At 39.4% G+C, this 17,173-nt stretch overlaps 1 protein-coding gene across 4 annotated transcripts in view; it reads left to right on the top strand.

Moving 5' to 3' along the window:
* Positions 1–17,173, top strand: part of MAP3K5 (mitogen-activated protein kinase kinase kinase 5) — a 108,289-nt gene that overhangs the window by 55,105 nt on the left and 36,011 nt on the right. For all 4 annotated transcript variants that reach the window (XR_012673001.1, XM_075145910.1, XM_075145911.1 and 1 more), the window contains exons 8-11: positions 106–218; positions 6,664–6,823; positions 8,979–9,132; positions 12,069–12,176. Coding sequence is in view for 3 of the 4 variants with exons in the window: in XM_075145910.1 (XP_075002011.1) it covers positions 106–218; positions 6,664–6,823; positions 8,979–9,132; positions 12,069–12,176 (535 nt within the window). In the remaining variant the exon portion in view is untranslated. The remainder of the gene's footprint in view (positions 1–105; positions 219–6,663; positions 6,824–8,978; positions 9,133–12,068; positions 12,177–17,173) is intronic.

Raw genomic sequence — 17,173 nt, 5'->3', positions numbered from 1 at the left:
TGCTGCATAAACAGAAGATAAGCACTTAAAGTACCTAAAAGTATAATTATGTCCCTGTTAGATCGCATTATTTAGAAAGTAAACTTGTATGTTTGTTTTTTCTAGGTTCAAGAAGGCGTTTGAGTCAGAGCCAACATTACCGTCAGGAATTAATTATGCAGTACTCCTCCTGGCAGCTGGACATTGCTTTGATACTTCTTTTGAGCTGCGGAAAGTTGGTAATTATAGCTTGCAAATTCACAGTGAAATTGCATTCTAGTGAAAGTATGACACCACGCACTGTCATAGGGGAAAAATCTGATGGTTGTATACGAATGCTTTGATAGTGAGCATGTGAATATTTGAGTTGGTCTCCCCCATGACCACTGATCCCACCTGATTGCGGGTGAGTGCTGTCATGAAGACCTGGTTCCAGTTTCAAGGTCTTAACTGGTTACCAGAGCTTAGTGAAAACTGACAGCCCTTCTTTGCAGTGGCATCATTTGTGTGAAACAGGAACACTTGAATGGGGAATCCAGTTCCAGTTAGAATTCTTTAAAACAACAAAACCTCCTGTAGAACTGTAGGGAATATGGACAAAAAGTCCATTGTAAGAGTGGGGAAAATGCACTTGACTTGAGCTTGGGATGGGCTGAGAGAAGAATATTTCTCTTCCAATGCTTTCTTTGAGGTTTCCTGAATGTTTGTATTCATGGAATCATAGAATCACAGAGTGGTTTGGGTTGGAAGGGACCTTTTAAAGACCATCTAGTCCAACCCCCCTGCCGTGGGCAGGGACATCTTTCACTAGATCAGGTTGCTCAACCTGACCTGGAACACTTCCGACGATGGGGTATTCACAACTTCCCTGGGTAACCTGGTCCAATGTCTCACCACCCTTGTCATAAAAAAAATCCTTGCTTAAGAAGGAAGAATTAAGGTGTCCGTTTTGTTTGTGATTTTGTTTGTGATTTTGCTGGATTTGAGGAGAGTGCAAAGTCAAGATTAGTCAGTAATGCTTTCAGGAAAGGTATGGGAGAAAGCACTGAATGTTGTAATATGTAGTAGCATATCCTTTGCAACTGGCATTCTTCTCCAGGAATTCGTATGTCTTGACTGATTGTAAAGTCTTTTTTATCCTTCTGTCTCCTGAGGAGGTTGTCAAGTGAGAAAGAAACAATGTTCTTCACTCCATAGAATGTATCTCTAATCAGCTACTGCTCTCGTTGAGAAGTTAGGTGTGCCCTGTATATCTGGAAGTAATTTTCTAGATAGAGAGGTTTTTTGAGTGTGAAGGTCGGAGTGAGATGGTTACTTTCACATAGATAATGGAAGTGAAATTGAAGTTCTCTGGTGTAAATGAAGGTGTTCATTTGGATGTGATAGGCTGCGTAGAGTTGCCCCAACTACTGTGTTTGCCCTTCTGTGAGTGGGTGAGATTTTGTTTTTTGGGTCAGATAGAATAATTTCATCTCCTACGCTGAAATTTGAATTCTTGTGCCAATGTAGGGAGGTAAAAATACATGTTTTGCTTTCTACATAGCATTTGCAAATATTCACTCAGCTGGCCTAATTTTAAAATAGATAGTTTAGCAAAGCTGGGCTGTATTTATTGTGTAGTTTAATTTGAATCCTTCCATTTTAAAGAAACTTCTCAATTGCACACAGGCTACAGCCAACTAGATTTGGACAGCTTAATTGTACTGATGAAATTTGGGTGTTTTTTGTAGGGATCAGATGTTTGGTATCATCTTCTCGTGAGTTTGTCCAGTGTTGTCTTCCCTATTGTTTGTATGGAGAACGTTACAGAAATTAAGGTTCCATCCACGGCTGATGAATGATTTAGTGGAGAAATCCACTGGTAGCTATTTGGTGGAAGGTGGTGGTTTTTTTTTTTTTTTGAGCTGTTGGTGTGCCTCTCTCTTATGTAAACATTTACTTGGTGTCTGCTGAAACCCCTTGATATAGCAACCTCTCCTGTTATCTACTAGTGTCTATCTTTCTTATTTTGTTATGGAAAATATTGTCAAAATTCTTTAACCCTCAGACTAACTTAGCTATTTTGAAACAAGTTTTCAAATACGTATATAATATAGACCCTATGTGTGTCATGTCATTGATTTCTTGTTGATAAGACTGTGGTCATTGTTCATGGAATCATAGAATACCAGGTTGGAAGGGACCTCAAAGATCATCTGGTCCAACCTTTCTGGGCAAAAGCACAGTCTAGACAAGATGCCCAGCTCCCTGTCCAGCCGAATCTTAAAAGTGTCCGATGTTGGGGAATCCACCGCTTCCCTGGGGAGATTATTCCAACGGCTGATTGTTCTCATTGTGAAAAATTTTCCTCTTGTGTCCAATCAGAATCTCCCCAGGAGTAACTTGTACCCATTACCCCTCATCTTTTCCATGTGACTCCTTGTACAAAGGGAGTCTCCATCTTCTTTGTAGCCACCCTTTAAATAGTGGAACATGGTGATAAGGTCTCCCCTAAGCCTTCTTTTCTCAAGGCTGAACAAACCCCTTTCTCTCAGCTTTTCCTCATATGGCAGGCTTCCCAGCCCTTTGATCATCTTTGTGGCCCTTCTCGGGACCATCTCCAGCCTGTCCACATCTTTTCTGTATAGCAGGGACCAAAACTGAACACAGTATTCCAGGTGTGGCCTGACAAGTGCTGAGTAGAGTGGGATAATGACTTCTTTATCTCTGCTGGTGATGCCCTTGTTGATGCAGCCCAGCATCCTGTTGGCTTTCTTTGCCGCAGCAGGACACTGTTCACTCATATTGAGCTTGTTGTCCACTAGGACCGCCAGGTCCCTTTCCACAGAGCTGCTCCCCAGCCAGGTAGATCGCAGCCTGTGCTGCAATCCTGGATTATGTTTTCCTGGATGCAAGTCCTTACACTTGTCTTTGTACAATAAGGTTTGCCAGCTGGCTTGAGTTGTGCTAGATTCTGAGGATAATTTAGTATTTTCTTTGTTTTGAGCTAACATTACTTTTTTAAACAAAAATAAGCAAAACTACAGACATTGTGTGGGAAAATGTTTTGATTTTTCTCCTGTCCCAAGAATCTTACATGTGTGTCATCCTTTTGATGTCACCTCTTGTTTAGATCTGTGCGTACAAGACCATTTGTTAGCAGTAGTTGGTTTTGCCTGGCAGTACTTTCAGTTTGGTGTCCACCCATAGCATTATCTGTAGCACAGAGAAATTAAAGGAAGTTTGTCTTCTGGTGGGAGATGAGGAGAGAGGCGAGAGCAAGCTGATTGAAGTGCAGTCCAGGTTATATGGAAATGATATTGTTAGGTTGGGAAAGGCTAAGGAAGGATATGGTCCCTAACAGCACTTCAGATTAGAAGTTGCATGTCTGCAATTAGAAGATGCATATCTGATTACATTGGCAACAGTGTAATAACTCCAGTAAAACTAAGAATAAGTCCAGTATCCAAGAGTATTTTTACCAATCTGCATCAGATAAGAAAACTTGCTTTCTAAAGTTCCTACCTCTACTTGTCAGATAATAGTTCACAACTAAATGATCATGTGAAGCATTAATGAAAATCCTCTATTTTCTGAGTAGTATTGCTTTCTTAACTGTACAAAATTGCAGAACTTTGAGACCAAAACAGAAATGCAGTGCTTTGCATTGACAGTAATGATCTCTGCAGGCTGTGCAACTTTGACACACAAAGGATCCTGTAATATGAATTGTTCTGTCAATATTTGAGCAAGGAAAGCAGTTTATTTATAAAGCCTTCATAGTAATATTTAACTGGTAAGATCTACTTACTGTATCTTATTTTCTTCACAAGCTGTGGGTATATTCTTGGTGTTATAAAAACAATGGCTTTTCTGGCATTAATGGTTCCTCTATTTTGGCTCATTTATTTTTAAGGCAAAATATTTTTGATAAAATATAGTGGAATTCAGCTGCTGCTTTTTTTCCTCCCCCTGTGAATGCCAAGTTTATCATGGAAGGAGAGAATGTCTTGACTTTGCCTGGATTTTCTTATACTCTCAAAAAACTTTTAAAGATGGTGAAATCAAAATAAACTAGAGAAGAGAAATTATACAAGGAGACCACAAACTCAAAGTGAAATTCATAAAGGTGTTCACTTTGCATGTTTGCACAGAAAGGTTTTTTGTTCCCCCACCCCCAAAAAAAGACCAAACCCACTGGAAAACAAAACAAAACAAAAAAACCCCACCTCTATAAATTAGAGTTACAGTCTTTTGAACCTATTGCTAATGTCTCCGTACTGCAACTGCATTTTTCCAACTTGCCTTTCAGGGGTAAGTAAGTTTGTAGATGAGCTTTATAGAGGAAGGTCAGCAAACTAGAGTGAGTTTTAGCACTGAGTACCTCATCTTTCTCAGAAGAATTTGATGAGAGGCTGATGTTGTCTTCTCTAAGGTAATAGGATCCACTTCACAGAATACTTGAATAAAACTTCCAGTTCATCCAGGCTACACAACAGTAATGATTCCCAAACTTGGTGTCCTCAGATGTCATTGCTGCTACACATCCATCCTTTCTCCCACCATCTTCCTATAGCTCTCCCTTATTGCATGAGCTCTGACTCAAAATCCTTGCTATCACCAGTCTTACCCTCCTAACAAACACTTCTCCCTGCCATGCCAGTAATCCTAGTCCCTCCCCGTGTGAGTTGTACTTTTCATCAAAAGCAGACACTCGCTTTGTACCTTGCTTTGGCTCTGTTCCCACGCCTGGAGCGCTGGAGGCTTGTGGTGGGTGGGTTCCTGCAGGCGCAATGAGGCACGGCGGAGCCTGTGAACCAGAGACCAGGGCTGCTGCTCGCTGTGACGCATGGCTTGTGATAGCTTGTCAGCAGTCCCTGCAACTGTCGGTGCCATCGCCCCGTACTCAGCGAAGGCCCTCCGCACAGCTAAATTGCTCCCTCTCGCCTTCCTGCCAGCAAAGGTGTACCCATCTGAAATGATTCATGTGTCCCAGTGATACCAATTCCTTACTTCCCTTGTGATGAGGTCACGTTCAAAGCCTGTGGAAGTTAGTACGTGTCTGTCTGCTCTTGTATGTTGCTGTCACGTGCGTGCAAACGTTTTAGACATTCTAGCAGAGCCCTTCAGCCTTTGAGGATATTGCTGAGTAGTGTTACTCTAGGCTCCTGGGGGAGATTAATTTTTTCCGTTTACTGTGTTGTGTGGATGGCGTGTAGGTTTTGATTTCTAAAACCCAACTGAAGTTGAACACATTCAACACAAATTCCCCCTTCCTCCCCTACACTGACAAGTGTAGGTGTACGTCCTCAAGCGGTCTCCTGACAATGTGCATGGCTTAAAGCCTTGCAGAGCTGATATACGTAGAGATGGTCACCGCCGTATGTTGTGGAGTTGATGGAGGTGATGTTCATTGCATCATGTCTCAGGTAGATCTGAGGTATTTTGTAAAGTCTGTTGCAATTTTTTCTCTTCAGGCATAACTAAAGAAACTTCTTTCCCAAGAAGCAAACAATAATGGTTTTCACAGAATAATAGAATAGAATCATAGAATTTTGTATGATTTAAGTATAATTTTGTTCCGTATGTTACTCAAGCATGACAATTTGTTAGCAAGAGAGCACAAAGTGTGAAATATAGATGTGAAATAGGCTATAGACCACTTGGATACAGTTTCACATTTTAAAAACATTTATTGTCTGATGTTGATAACATAAAATTGTGAACAATGTGAGAAAACAAGATGGATAAAAATGATAAGATTTATTGCTGCTTCCAGCATGAAGTTTAGTCTGCTACCTACTTAAGGAAGGTTAAGGAGAAAATAAAGGTCAGCAGTTGCAGTGAAATTTCTTGTGAATACTCAGCCTTAATATCAAGGGCAACGGAAGGTGATGTGGGAGGGAAACTGTCATAATGGAGTAGTGTGGGAAAAGTGAATAAAAGACGATAGCGGTGAAGAGGCTCGTCTTGCAAGCTCCAAATTGTTTTATTTGCAGGGGGATGGTGTAGCATATCTCGTGTTAGCTATAAATACATAGCAGCTAATATGAACTAAAAATCATCCTGAAGGCCACAGGGAAACTTGTAGTTCTCAGAAAACTTAGCAAGTCAAAATAAAACCTGAGGGTCTCCATAGTCTTGAGTTGCTGAGGGACTTACGAATATTAATAGATGTCTTTCATTGGGGTAGGACTTGCGGCAATTAAAAGAACATCACTGCTGGAAGAAGCCCAGTGGATCATCTGTTTCTTCTGCATGGGACCTTGTCTATAAAGGTAAGTTTGGGGCTTGGGGCTTGTAAGTCAAAAAAACAAAGCAGAAAAAAACATAATAGGTGCCTTATTCAGCATCTGTTAAGTTTTTACAGCTATGTTATGTAGCCTAAGGCCCCAATTTACCTTTACAGATGAGGTCCATGCAAGAACATAGGTAATCTGAATGTGGCCTTGTCCTGACAGTGATGTCTTAAAGTTTCTTTCTTGAGAAGCCTTTAGGAAGAGGGGGAGGGGAAAAAAAAGTCTGCTACTGCTTAGCGTGTGTGGAAGGCATATAACGTGAACTGGTAAGTATGATTTCCATCTTACTTCATCGAAATGGAGAGGCTACAGCAATTTAAGCAATAAATAGATTTCAAATCAGGGAAATGGTTATTTTAAAACTGTATTAATACATTCCTGTGACCTATTATTCTTTTTACTACAGGAGTAAAGATCAGCAGCCTGCTTGGTAAAAAGGGAAGCTTGGAGAAACTGCAGAGCTATTGGGAAGTGGGATCTTTCTTGGGGGCCAGTATGTTGGCTAATGACCATTTAAGAGTGATCCAGGCTTCAGAAAAGCTGTTTAAGCTAAAGACACCAGCATGGTAAGGTGATAAACAAGATTACGTACATTGCTATGTATTAAAACATTGGACTCCTTCAGCTTTCACATTTAGCTGACAGGAGATAGGTTTTGGTTTTTTAACAGATTTCGCTGTCTGTGTATTGTTTCACTGCACTTTTGCCCAGACAAGGGACTCTCTTCCCCTTTTGCCCTTATTCAGGAACAGATTTGATATGGGTCTTTAATTGGTTGTCTGAGAAGGGGAGATTCACCACTGACTCCAGGCTCTTCTGAGGGCAAGGGGGAAAGGAGGAGTTGCTTGTAGGCACCGTACTTCAGCGGTTACATTGCTGAAGAGAAGTGGCGTGTGGGTTTAGTCATAACTGCCTGAAAGTCTTTGGGAATGCAGACAGCTTGGCTAGAGGGGCATGGATACACCTTGGAATACCGTGATGGTTATTGCACATACCAGCTGTTTTAGGAACTTGAACACAAATGAGCTATATGGTGCAAGTTGCATCTCATTATGATTGAAAACAATGCAGATTAAAGTCCAATTAACAGAAAGGTTATAAATCTAGGGTTAAAGACAACCCTGTAGACTCAACATCTGTTATGCAAAGGCCAAGAGATGGGTGCTCTGACAGCAGGCTCCCGGCACCTGTTCTGCTTTGGATATATGCAGCAAGTCAGGACCAGTCACCTACTCATCAAGGGCTGGGATCCTGTTAGCTGGGGAGAACCAAAACTCCTTTCTGACTAAAAAAGTTGTCACTCTGCCAACTGAAAGACTGTGTATGTCGCAACCTATGTATTTTTGTCTTTTTATAAAGGCTGGAAAGTCTGTCTCCAAAAGCTGATCAGAGGGGAATGTGTGTATGTGTGCTAAAATATGGAAATGCTAAAGTTCTATATCGACATAACATAGGAAACTGTCAAAATTGAGAACTTTAATTTTCTGATCAAATATTTTATAAATGCTGTGTATTTTATAAATACAGTGTATTTATCTGCAAGGTTTTCCGTTTTTACTGTGTGCATGTTTCGCTGTGAAGCTGGATAGCACTCTCTGGAAGTCTCAGGGTAGAGTTTTCTGGAGTTTTTGAATGTCTGGTTGTCAGGATTTTATGTACCAGTGTGCCTTTGGGGTTTAAGTCCGTGGATTAAACTCTTGAAAATACAGCACACTCATTTGTGCTTCAGGAAGGAGTTCTCCTGTGAGCAATTCCTTCCCAGCTGTTGCCTGCTGTTCGGCAGAGCCCACTTGGTGCAAAGGGGAGTAGATATGGTACCTTAAGCCAGGTATCCCCATGGCCTCAGAATGATGATTAGAAAATCCACAGCTATGGAACTGTTCCCAAAAGGCCCTCTGAGTTTACATTATACCTTCTTGTCCTAAGCCTGAAAACAAAGTTTCTATGAATAGTCTAATTGTGATAAGGAGGTAGCTGTGATAAATCCTCTTTAGGCACGTATATCTAATTGCAGTAGTATTCATAAAAATTGTGTAAGATTATTTTTACAATTTCTTTCAAAAATGCCAAGACAAAGCAATGTTATGAGGAGCCCCATAAACCAGCCTCAGAAAGTAGAACAGCAGAGAGAGGGAGGAGGGAGGGGAGACATTCAGCACTGCTGTTGTCCTTCCCTAGCAATGCCAAAAGGCTGCTTAGCGTAGCTGTTGTCGTCTTTATAGGGTAATCAATTCCAGAAGCATCATGCTTTAGAAATCTGTCTTAAACAACTGCCAATGCGGATACAATACAGAACATAGAACAGTGTAGAAAATTAAACTAGTGGACCTTTCACCTGAGTTTTTATTTGAGGTTGGTCACTACTGAAACAAGTTTGACATGAGCTCAGTTTGGTCCGTAGGTAGAGGATTTAGCTATGTCATGAAGCTTTCATAGTTTAGGATAGGAGACAGTATATGGGATCAGGAATATGGGCAGGAAGGAGTGTCCCAGAACTCATTTGTATTTCAGGTTACTAATACAGCAGCTACGTTTCCAGTTCTAAAGTTTCCAGTTCTAAATGGGGAGTTGCTGTTAGTAAAAGCAATCCTAAAGAACCAAAATCTTACTGGCTGCCTTGGTGTTGCAATGGTGAATGCTTCAGTTGTGATTAAAGATAGAGACATTATTATTTACAAACTGTATTAAATTTATTATCTATGTGTGCTTGGATGATCACAGGTACCTGAAGTCTATTGTAGAGACTATTTTGATATATCAGCATTTTAAGAAACTGACTCCAGAACAACATACGGCCAAACAGGAACTTGTGGACTTCTGGATGGACTTCCTTGTTGAAGCCACAAAGACAGATGTGTCTGTAGTTCGATTTCCAGTAAGTGGTTGTGGTGGTGTTGTTTTGGTGGTGGTGTTTCTTTTTTTTTTTTTAATAAATCGTGACATGAAGGAAATGAACTCAAAACACTGCTTGTTTTTAGGTTGCCAGACAATAAACTGCTTGTCCAGAAGAAATGTATTTGGCCTGCATATTAGATTGGTTTTAATTGGTTGCATGTGGCTACATTGGGATTGCACAGTGTGTTCCATATGAAAGTGATGACGACAAAATCAAGATAGAACTTTGCTATTTAGTGTTTGCTACCGATGGGTATACTTCTAAAGCAACCCTTTGCAGTGTATTCCAGGTGATAATTTGTTAACTATATTATGTTTTGAAGAGAAGATATTTAATTTCAGTCTCTTTCTAGCTCAGCAGCCCATTAAGCCTGTGCTCTGTTAGAGGTTAAAAACCAGCCCAAGCAGTCAGAAATCTATTGTTCCAACTACTAGACAATGTATTTCAACAACATTGCACTATAAGTATATATATACTTTTCTGATTTCTTCCACAAACATTTTGCTGAAAATTTTTATTAGATATCCTGGTGTTGTACAATGTCCTGAAAGTATACTGTAAAAAGATCTTTGTTCCCTGTACATATTAACTATGTATGTATGGGAAATAATGTCCTGGGTATCCCTTTTAGCTAACCATTAGCAAATACAGCTTTTTGTTTTAAATAGCAGTTGCTGTTGCCTCCCAGATACTTGAAGTGCATGCTGGTTGTTTTGTACAGTTCTCTTGACTTCCGTGTGTATATGGGATGATAAACCATAAGGAAGACTGCAGTGTGGAACAGCAACAGCTTGAGGCAGTAAGGTGAAAGCAACCTGAGACTCTCTAGGGAGTCTGGTTCTCCTTCTCCCAGGAGAATGGGCGTAAAGTTTTGTTTTGCAGGGAAGCAAAAAATATTTTGAATCCTCTGGTTTTTGTGAAAGACAAGGCCATGTTCTTTTTAGATTTTTGATGATGAAATGGAGCAATTAGGTACTTAAAATAGGCTCGGACTTATAAAACTGTCCAAGTCAAATGGTTTGGATTTTTGTTAATATTAAGAGACAAACTAAACCCAATCATTGCAATAGCATGAGCCAAAAGATAAACGCAGTTTAATTGTGTTGTACAGGAAACTATTGTGGTGTTGCAGACAGACGGACGTGGTCTCTCATGATACAAAAATTCTGTTTGTGCCTATTCAGAAGGAAAATCATACTGTTCAACAGGTCAACAAATGAAACATAATAACTTTCTTTTCCCTCCCTTCTCTCAGATTCTTGCAAATAATTTATTCTCAAAGAAGTTTTTTGCATGTTTGTAATTGTGAATTGTTCTCAGAGCTTGAACTTAAGGACTTCACTGTCCATCGGTACTAGCTTAGCTGTCAGTTACTCTCTTATCTGGTAGCATCAGTGTCATCGTCCTTTTTTCAGCCTTTAGAGGAAGAAATGACACTGCTTGTGGGTAACTTGCTATAGGCTAAAGACCCCAATTTGTGAAATGGTCTAAACCAGATTTTAGAAATTAAGAGTGTCTGGAGATGCCAAGCGACACATTTGAAATCCCACTGGTCATCATTTACAGAGTTAAACGCCTAGATACTTTTCAAAATTTGGCCTTGCTCTTCTGCCAGTGTATCTGTGTGCTCATTGACTCTGTCGGCCGTGACGTGACTAGATTTGACTCTAAGCCATGGCTCTTTCCAAGACTTTCTGCTTAGGTGTTTCTCTTTTTTTATATAATACATGTAGACCAAATTGCCCCAGTCAATCATTATTTCCTAAAGCAATTCTTTGAACTCTGAAAAATTTCAAATGAGAAATTCGGTATCTTGGATATTTTGAAGATGATATTTGATTGGAGCATTTATGGGAGAGGGAAGGGCAGAAGAAAGGAGGGAGATTATCAGTTTGATAACCATCTTTAACTTAATCCTGTTTTATAAATGTCCTTCAGCTAAACACTTAGGGCTAGAAACCTTCCTATGCATGCTGCAGTGGAAGAGAGTAGCTTTTTCTTGAATTAATAACAATACTTTACATTCTGAAGAGTGAGAGTACCTTCAACACAGGCAATACCGATTTGGTGTTTTAGAGGGTCAGATTTTAACCACTGAAAATCTAAAATAAGTAAATAGTTCTAATGAGAAACCACACTTCAAATAGCCAAACTTCGTGGACTTTTTCCTTTAAAGCATGCTGAAAGCTTTAAAGATCTGGAAGTAATTCTGGCAGAACATTATTAAAGTGGCAGAGTGGATGGCTTCATTTACTAAGTGGTTATGTTAGACTAAATCTTGCTGTATTGCATCCCATCTCTTTTACATGATGGGTTGTAGTTTTTCTTTCACTTATTCCAGGAAATTTTCTATAATCATCTTTAGCTGTCAGCCTTTTGCAGTGGTGCTTGTTGCTTTTGAGAAAATCATTTGATCTGGTGGCTACAGTTCACAGTGGTCGAAATCAAAAGCAGTTCAGTTTAGCTCTAGGTTGATGTGTTTTTCTGATGTACCCAAGTGCGCTTCTGTCAAAACATGATAAAGGTATATCATGAATCCTGTCCACATGGGAGATGGACGTTCTTGAATGGCATTGCAAGAGAATGAATTGTGATAGAAAGATTTCAAAATCTGATAGTTGTCAGAGAAGTCATTTGGAAAATTATGATATGTGCTACCAATTGACACATAATAGCCTTAAATAAAAACCTAAATTAAAATTAGCTTTTTTGCCTTTTTTTTAAAAAAAAAAAAAAATCTTAAGTTACTGTCAGCCATACTAAACTAAACCAGTACCTAAAATTTTACCTTTCATTCTGTTTCCCCTGTTTTTCCTGCTATGGTATGCCTACAGAAGTAGTTTTAACAGATTTTAATACTTTTTAAAGTTCTACATATTTTATACTAACTTTTAAAAATTATTTTTTTCTACAAGGTTTTAATATTAGAACCAACAAAAATCTATCAGCCCTCGTATCTCTCCATCAACAGTGAAGCCGAGGAGAAGACTGTATCTATCTGGCATGTGCTGCCTGATGACAAGGTACACCATGATGTTGTCTGTAGTTGTAACTTTTTTCACAATTTAAAAGTATGCATGGTACATACAGCATATAACATGTAAACAGTTGCAGCTAATGATGGATTCTGCAAAGGAGAAAAGTGTTTTAGTAACACACGGGAAGATGCTGTGGACATATATATTGCCATGCATTTTTAATTTTTTTTTTTTTCAATATGGCATTCTTAATTTTTCCTTTAAGTTTGTCCTGTTGTTCAATGGATCTTTTGTCTCCATCATTTTTTAAAATAACTTGCATCTTCTTTCAGGTTGTTTTAAACCAGTGTATAATATACAAGAAGTCTGTTGCTTAAGATTTCATAAGTACTTTACTGTCACCATACAAAAAATGTAGCATAAAATTACTTATACAAACAGAGCTATCTTCTTCCTCTACTTGCAGTATTGCTTGTCAGCTGTGGTAAATATCCTTTAATATGAAAGTAATAGAGACTGGTGTTTTAAAATAGGAGCGGAATCAATCAAAAGCCAAAGAAGTGTTTGGCAGAAGGATAGATAGATGCTCAGAAGGTCTAGAAATTGAAAAAGCTGGGAAGTCCGTATGTCAAGGTGTGAGAGAGCCAGATGTATTCGGAAAGGAGCTTAGAAATTCCGGAGACCCAAGGGGGAGAGGTTATTGCATTCTGGGATGCTTAGGAAGCAAAATGCTGGTAAGAGTGAAGGCAGGAAGGACATCGTAGAACCTCAGAGACGGTCGGGAGCACAGAAATGTGGGGGGAGTATGTGAAGAGTGAACGGAGGCTGAGTCAGCTGGAGGCACAACACTGGTGATGGTGCAATTTGTAAGAACTAGGATTGTTCGTTCTTCTGCGGCAGCATTTTGTTTGCCTGCAGGATAGGACAGTGAAGATCTATTTTTCAGGTAATCGATGCTTCAGCTTTCGTACTTGTAGTCTGTTAAAGAAGAAACATTTCTGCATGCAGACTATGTGAGGCCGTACTGCTTAGAATTTTTCTTGTGAGTTCATGAGAAAATGTAAATGGACAGTGGCTAAAATAGCATAGTTAGAGCACAAACTGACATGTTTGCCTAGACCAATGAATTTCTGTTTATTTGTGGTTTATTCTGACTGATGGTTCTCCAAGTAGGCTCAGCCTCTGAGAATAATATAAAAAATAAATTCATGCAATTCTTGGACAAAACCAAAATTTACCACACAGTAAATAATGATTTTTCAGTACTACGGAGTAAACCTTGCTATTGTAAAATATCTGATCTGAAAGTATTTCTCTATTCAGAACTTACTCTATTTAGAAACTACTTGTACATGCATTTTTTTGTTGTTTTTGTAGGCTTTTTTTGGTGTGTATGTAGTTCACCTCCAAACAATACTTTCCATTCTGTTAAGTGGCTTATCTATAGTGTAAGAAGGAACACAGGACTAGGAGGAATTTTCTGGAGTATTGAGTCCTGTTCCCCTCTGTTGCAGACACTCTTGCCATATAATGTTTCGCATAAAGTGATCAAGCTCCATCTGAATACTAGTGTAGGTTTCACAGATGGCTGTTTGTGCCGGAAAGTGGTTTGAGAATGCCGCTGGACCTCTAGAAGAGCCTAGATGGGAATACCGCTGGTGAAGTAGAAGAGCGTTACTTTAAGTCTTCTAGCTTTCAGTCTGAATTTGTTTGTTGCCATTTCATACTCGTTTGTTCTTTTGCTAACACAATGTTTGCGTTAAGCGATTCCTTTCTCTCTGATGTTTACCTTACAGTATTTTTAAGGAGAATTCTAGTATCAATTAGTGGTTTGGGTTTTTTTTTTCAGGCAAAACAAGTAAGGTTGGTGTACTAGCCACACAGGGCATCTCATTGCCATGACTTCTTTCAAACTTTCAGTTTGAGTTAAACTTACTTGAGCACATGCACTCATATTCCATGTTCCGCAAATGGTATTTCGTGGTGCGTTCATATATCTTTTAGCTACTGGGATATTTTGCTTGATACTTTCAGCAATGGCCTTTTTCATAGCTGTGTCACTTGACTGCCCAGTCATCCTGTGACTGGCAGAAGGATTTGGATGTATTAGTCTGTACCTGTTTGGTGTTCAGTAGATAGCTATTTTGGCTTTGCAGAATTTTTAACGTTTGCTTTGTAATGTCTTCCATTATTGTAATTCTGTTATTCTGTTTTTAAAGTTTCTTTATAGTATATTATATCTTTTCTTTTTCTTTTCCCCTCCTTCCTGATTTGGGGAGTGTATCTCTGTATTTTCTGCAGATTAGTCAATAGCATTAGACAAGGTCAGTTGTAAATGCACTCCCTAGCACTTTTGCTCTGGCCAGAATCCTCACTCTGGTGAGCTTGTTCAGTAGCCTGGGATCTGATTGATACTCGGAGCAGGCATCCTTGCCCTGGGAGCCGTAACACCCATCAAAATAATGCAGTGGGCAATTTGGTAGGTATCCCTTCAGCTGTACAATTATAGTCTGTTGTTGCAAGTTTGTCAAAGTCCTTAGAATCCATCAGAGACCTTACAGAGAGAAAAGGGACTAGAAAAATTTGGAGACATCAGCTTCCTTTTCAGTTGGATATAACCAATATAATATTTATCTTTGGCAAAAGATTTTGTGAAGGGAATTGATGTGTTATCTGTCAGCCCACTGCAAAGAGGAAGACTCTTACTTTGATCCTTACCAGAGTGAAAACAGGCATTTTAGGGACTGATTAATAAGCAAAGACCACCTATCCCTACTGCAAGGACAGGTTAGACAGCTGGGTTTGGAAACTGCTTCAACTGTCCAATTTCAATCTACCTACAATAGGTCCGTCAGAGCTTTACCAGCTCATGCTTCAGATTTCGGTTCATTTTGGCTAATAAATTAAAGGTTTTACTTATTTTCCAAAATTCAATCAGTGCTCTAAGAATAAGAATTACAAATTGCGAAGTGTATGGACTTCCTTTTATGCACAAAGAAAATGAATTTCCGTTTCAAACCCAAACTGGAACTCAGTGGAGCCTGCAGCCAGCAATTTTGTAATAAACAGGCAAATGAGAGGCAATACCAGGGTAAATAATGTGGCCTCTTCCTTTTCTGTGGCTTTTTTAGCAGCATATTTTAATATTTATGCCTTTAATAATACCAAGTTTAACACAAACAAATGCCTATAAAAATCAGATAGCATTATATTTTGTAGAATGCATGTTACCTTTGCCTTGCAGTTCCCTAATTTTAGCAGCCCTTTCCGCACGGGGTTAGAGGAATGCAGCAGTGCTGTTGCAAGTTTGAAATAGAACAGCCTGTCTCTGTTTCGCATTGGCTTCTGAATCCATTTTGAGTTTTGTTTTGGGTGGTTGGTGTTTTTTTGCCTAACGAAAGAACAGATGCTGAATTTGGATAGCATGCCTGATATGTTTACTCCAATGTATTCAAAACTTGGCAAGATCATGAGGGACATAACTTTTATATTATTTCATTGCCTGAAAACATCGTGTGGTAAATGAAAGATGTATGAATCTGTGAGAGATTAGTTGCACGTAGATGACAGGTAAAACCCACAATACTTATGCTGCTTGTTATGTTTCTTGAGCATTTCTGCCTGTCAGGACGTATGTTTTAACTTATTTAGATTTCAGATAATTCCCAGTAGTGGGAATTGGACAAGTACCAATAGCTAAGCTCTGAAGAGAGTTTCCAAGCATGGAAAATTGGAAAGTGGCAGAGTTTGTGTACGGAGGGAGAACTAAAAGACAGCGCAGATACACCCTCCTTATTAGCAGAGGGATTGAGTTGGTGATCTTTCTTCATGCAAGAGAACCAGGCAACTCAAATAGTAGTTTCAAACACTTCATACTAGCATCAGTTGCTACCTCCACTTCAAGATGCAATCCCATCTTTTCTTAATATCAGGCTATTCTCCTGTTCCTGTACCCCACTGGAGAAACACTTCCCCCATTTAACATTGAAGAGATAACTGGAGTTACCGCTTTGTATTTTACAATTATAATAGTGTGAAGCTTGTTCTTCAGGAAAGATGTTTGCTTGTATTTTTGGTATGTTGTGTTAGGCATTTTATATTAGCATCACAACCTTTAATGTGATTTGAGCAGGAAAGGAAGAATTACAGAGGAGGAGAAAATTGATGTAGAGAAATGTAGAGATGTTAAAGAAAGCTGTTATAGCTGGGAGAATAATTTCCTCTATCATTTGCTGCACATTGTGCAACTATTTTGGCAGTGTATCTGTTCTGACTTCTGTACATTTCACTATTCATGAAATGTTTTGTAAGCTACACATTTTCATGTCTTCTTTTGGAATATATTTGATTATGTTTGTGTTTGACATTAAGCCCTTATGCTATAAATTACCTTTCGGCAAGAAATGTCTCTGTGCCTTTTAATGGCTCAGGTCGCTAAAATGGCAAATGAAATTCAGCTCTAGAAAGCAGAGTTTCTTCAAATATGTTGCTCATTGTGGTGGGATCCCAAGGTTGCCAGGACTTCGAGGTGGTGTAGTCCCACCTTTTCCTGAAAGGAGAATGTTTTCATGAGAAGATACAAAAGGCTTCTGTTTCCTACAGTAAAGTTTTTATTAGAATATAAACATAGAGCAGTATGACTGTCTACAGAGAGGACTCAGTTCTGCTGAATGTGACTGATGTAAATTTTAAAGATCTGAAAATAAGTGAGGCCTGGCCCGTTGTGTTTTCATAAGGTGGCTTCTTTCTTCCAGCCTTGTTTATTACTCCAGCAGCTCTTAGGCGTTTTGGTACATTCTTACTGCTCTCTTCTGGGTTCTTAGTGAAATAGTCTCCTTTCTTTTTCTTTGGACACTTGGCCTTCAGATTTGCTCCTTCCCTGGGCAATTTTGCTCCTTCCCTACTTTCCAAGAATTTCCCACTTTGCTCTCCATCGTCAGACTTCCTGCTTGTAGCTCTCTCCGCCTGGTCTTCCCGCACGCTGGGGCACTGAGCACGCAGAGCAGGCTCTTGTTCTTGCAGGTGGAATTTTTTCCCCCCAC

The sequence above is a fragment of the Calonectris borealis genome, chromosome 3 (genome assembly GCF_964195595.1).
Source record: "Calonectris borealis chromosome 3, bCalBor7.hap1.2, whole genome shotgun sequence".
Taxonomy (NCBI): Eukaryota; Metazoa; Chordata; class Aves; order Procellariiformes; family Procellariidae; genus Calonectris; species Calonectris borealis.
The sequence above is the reverse complement of the archived record's forward strand: the minus strand, read 5'-3'. Positions and strand labels throughout refer to the sequence as shown.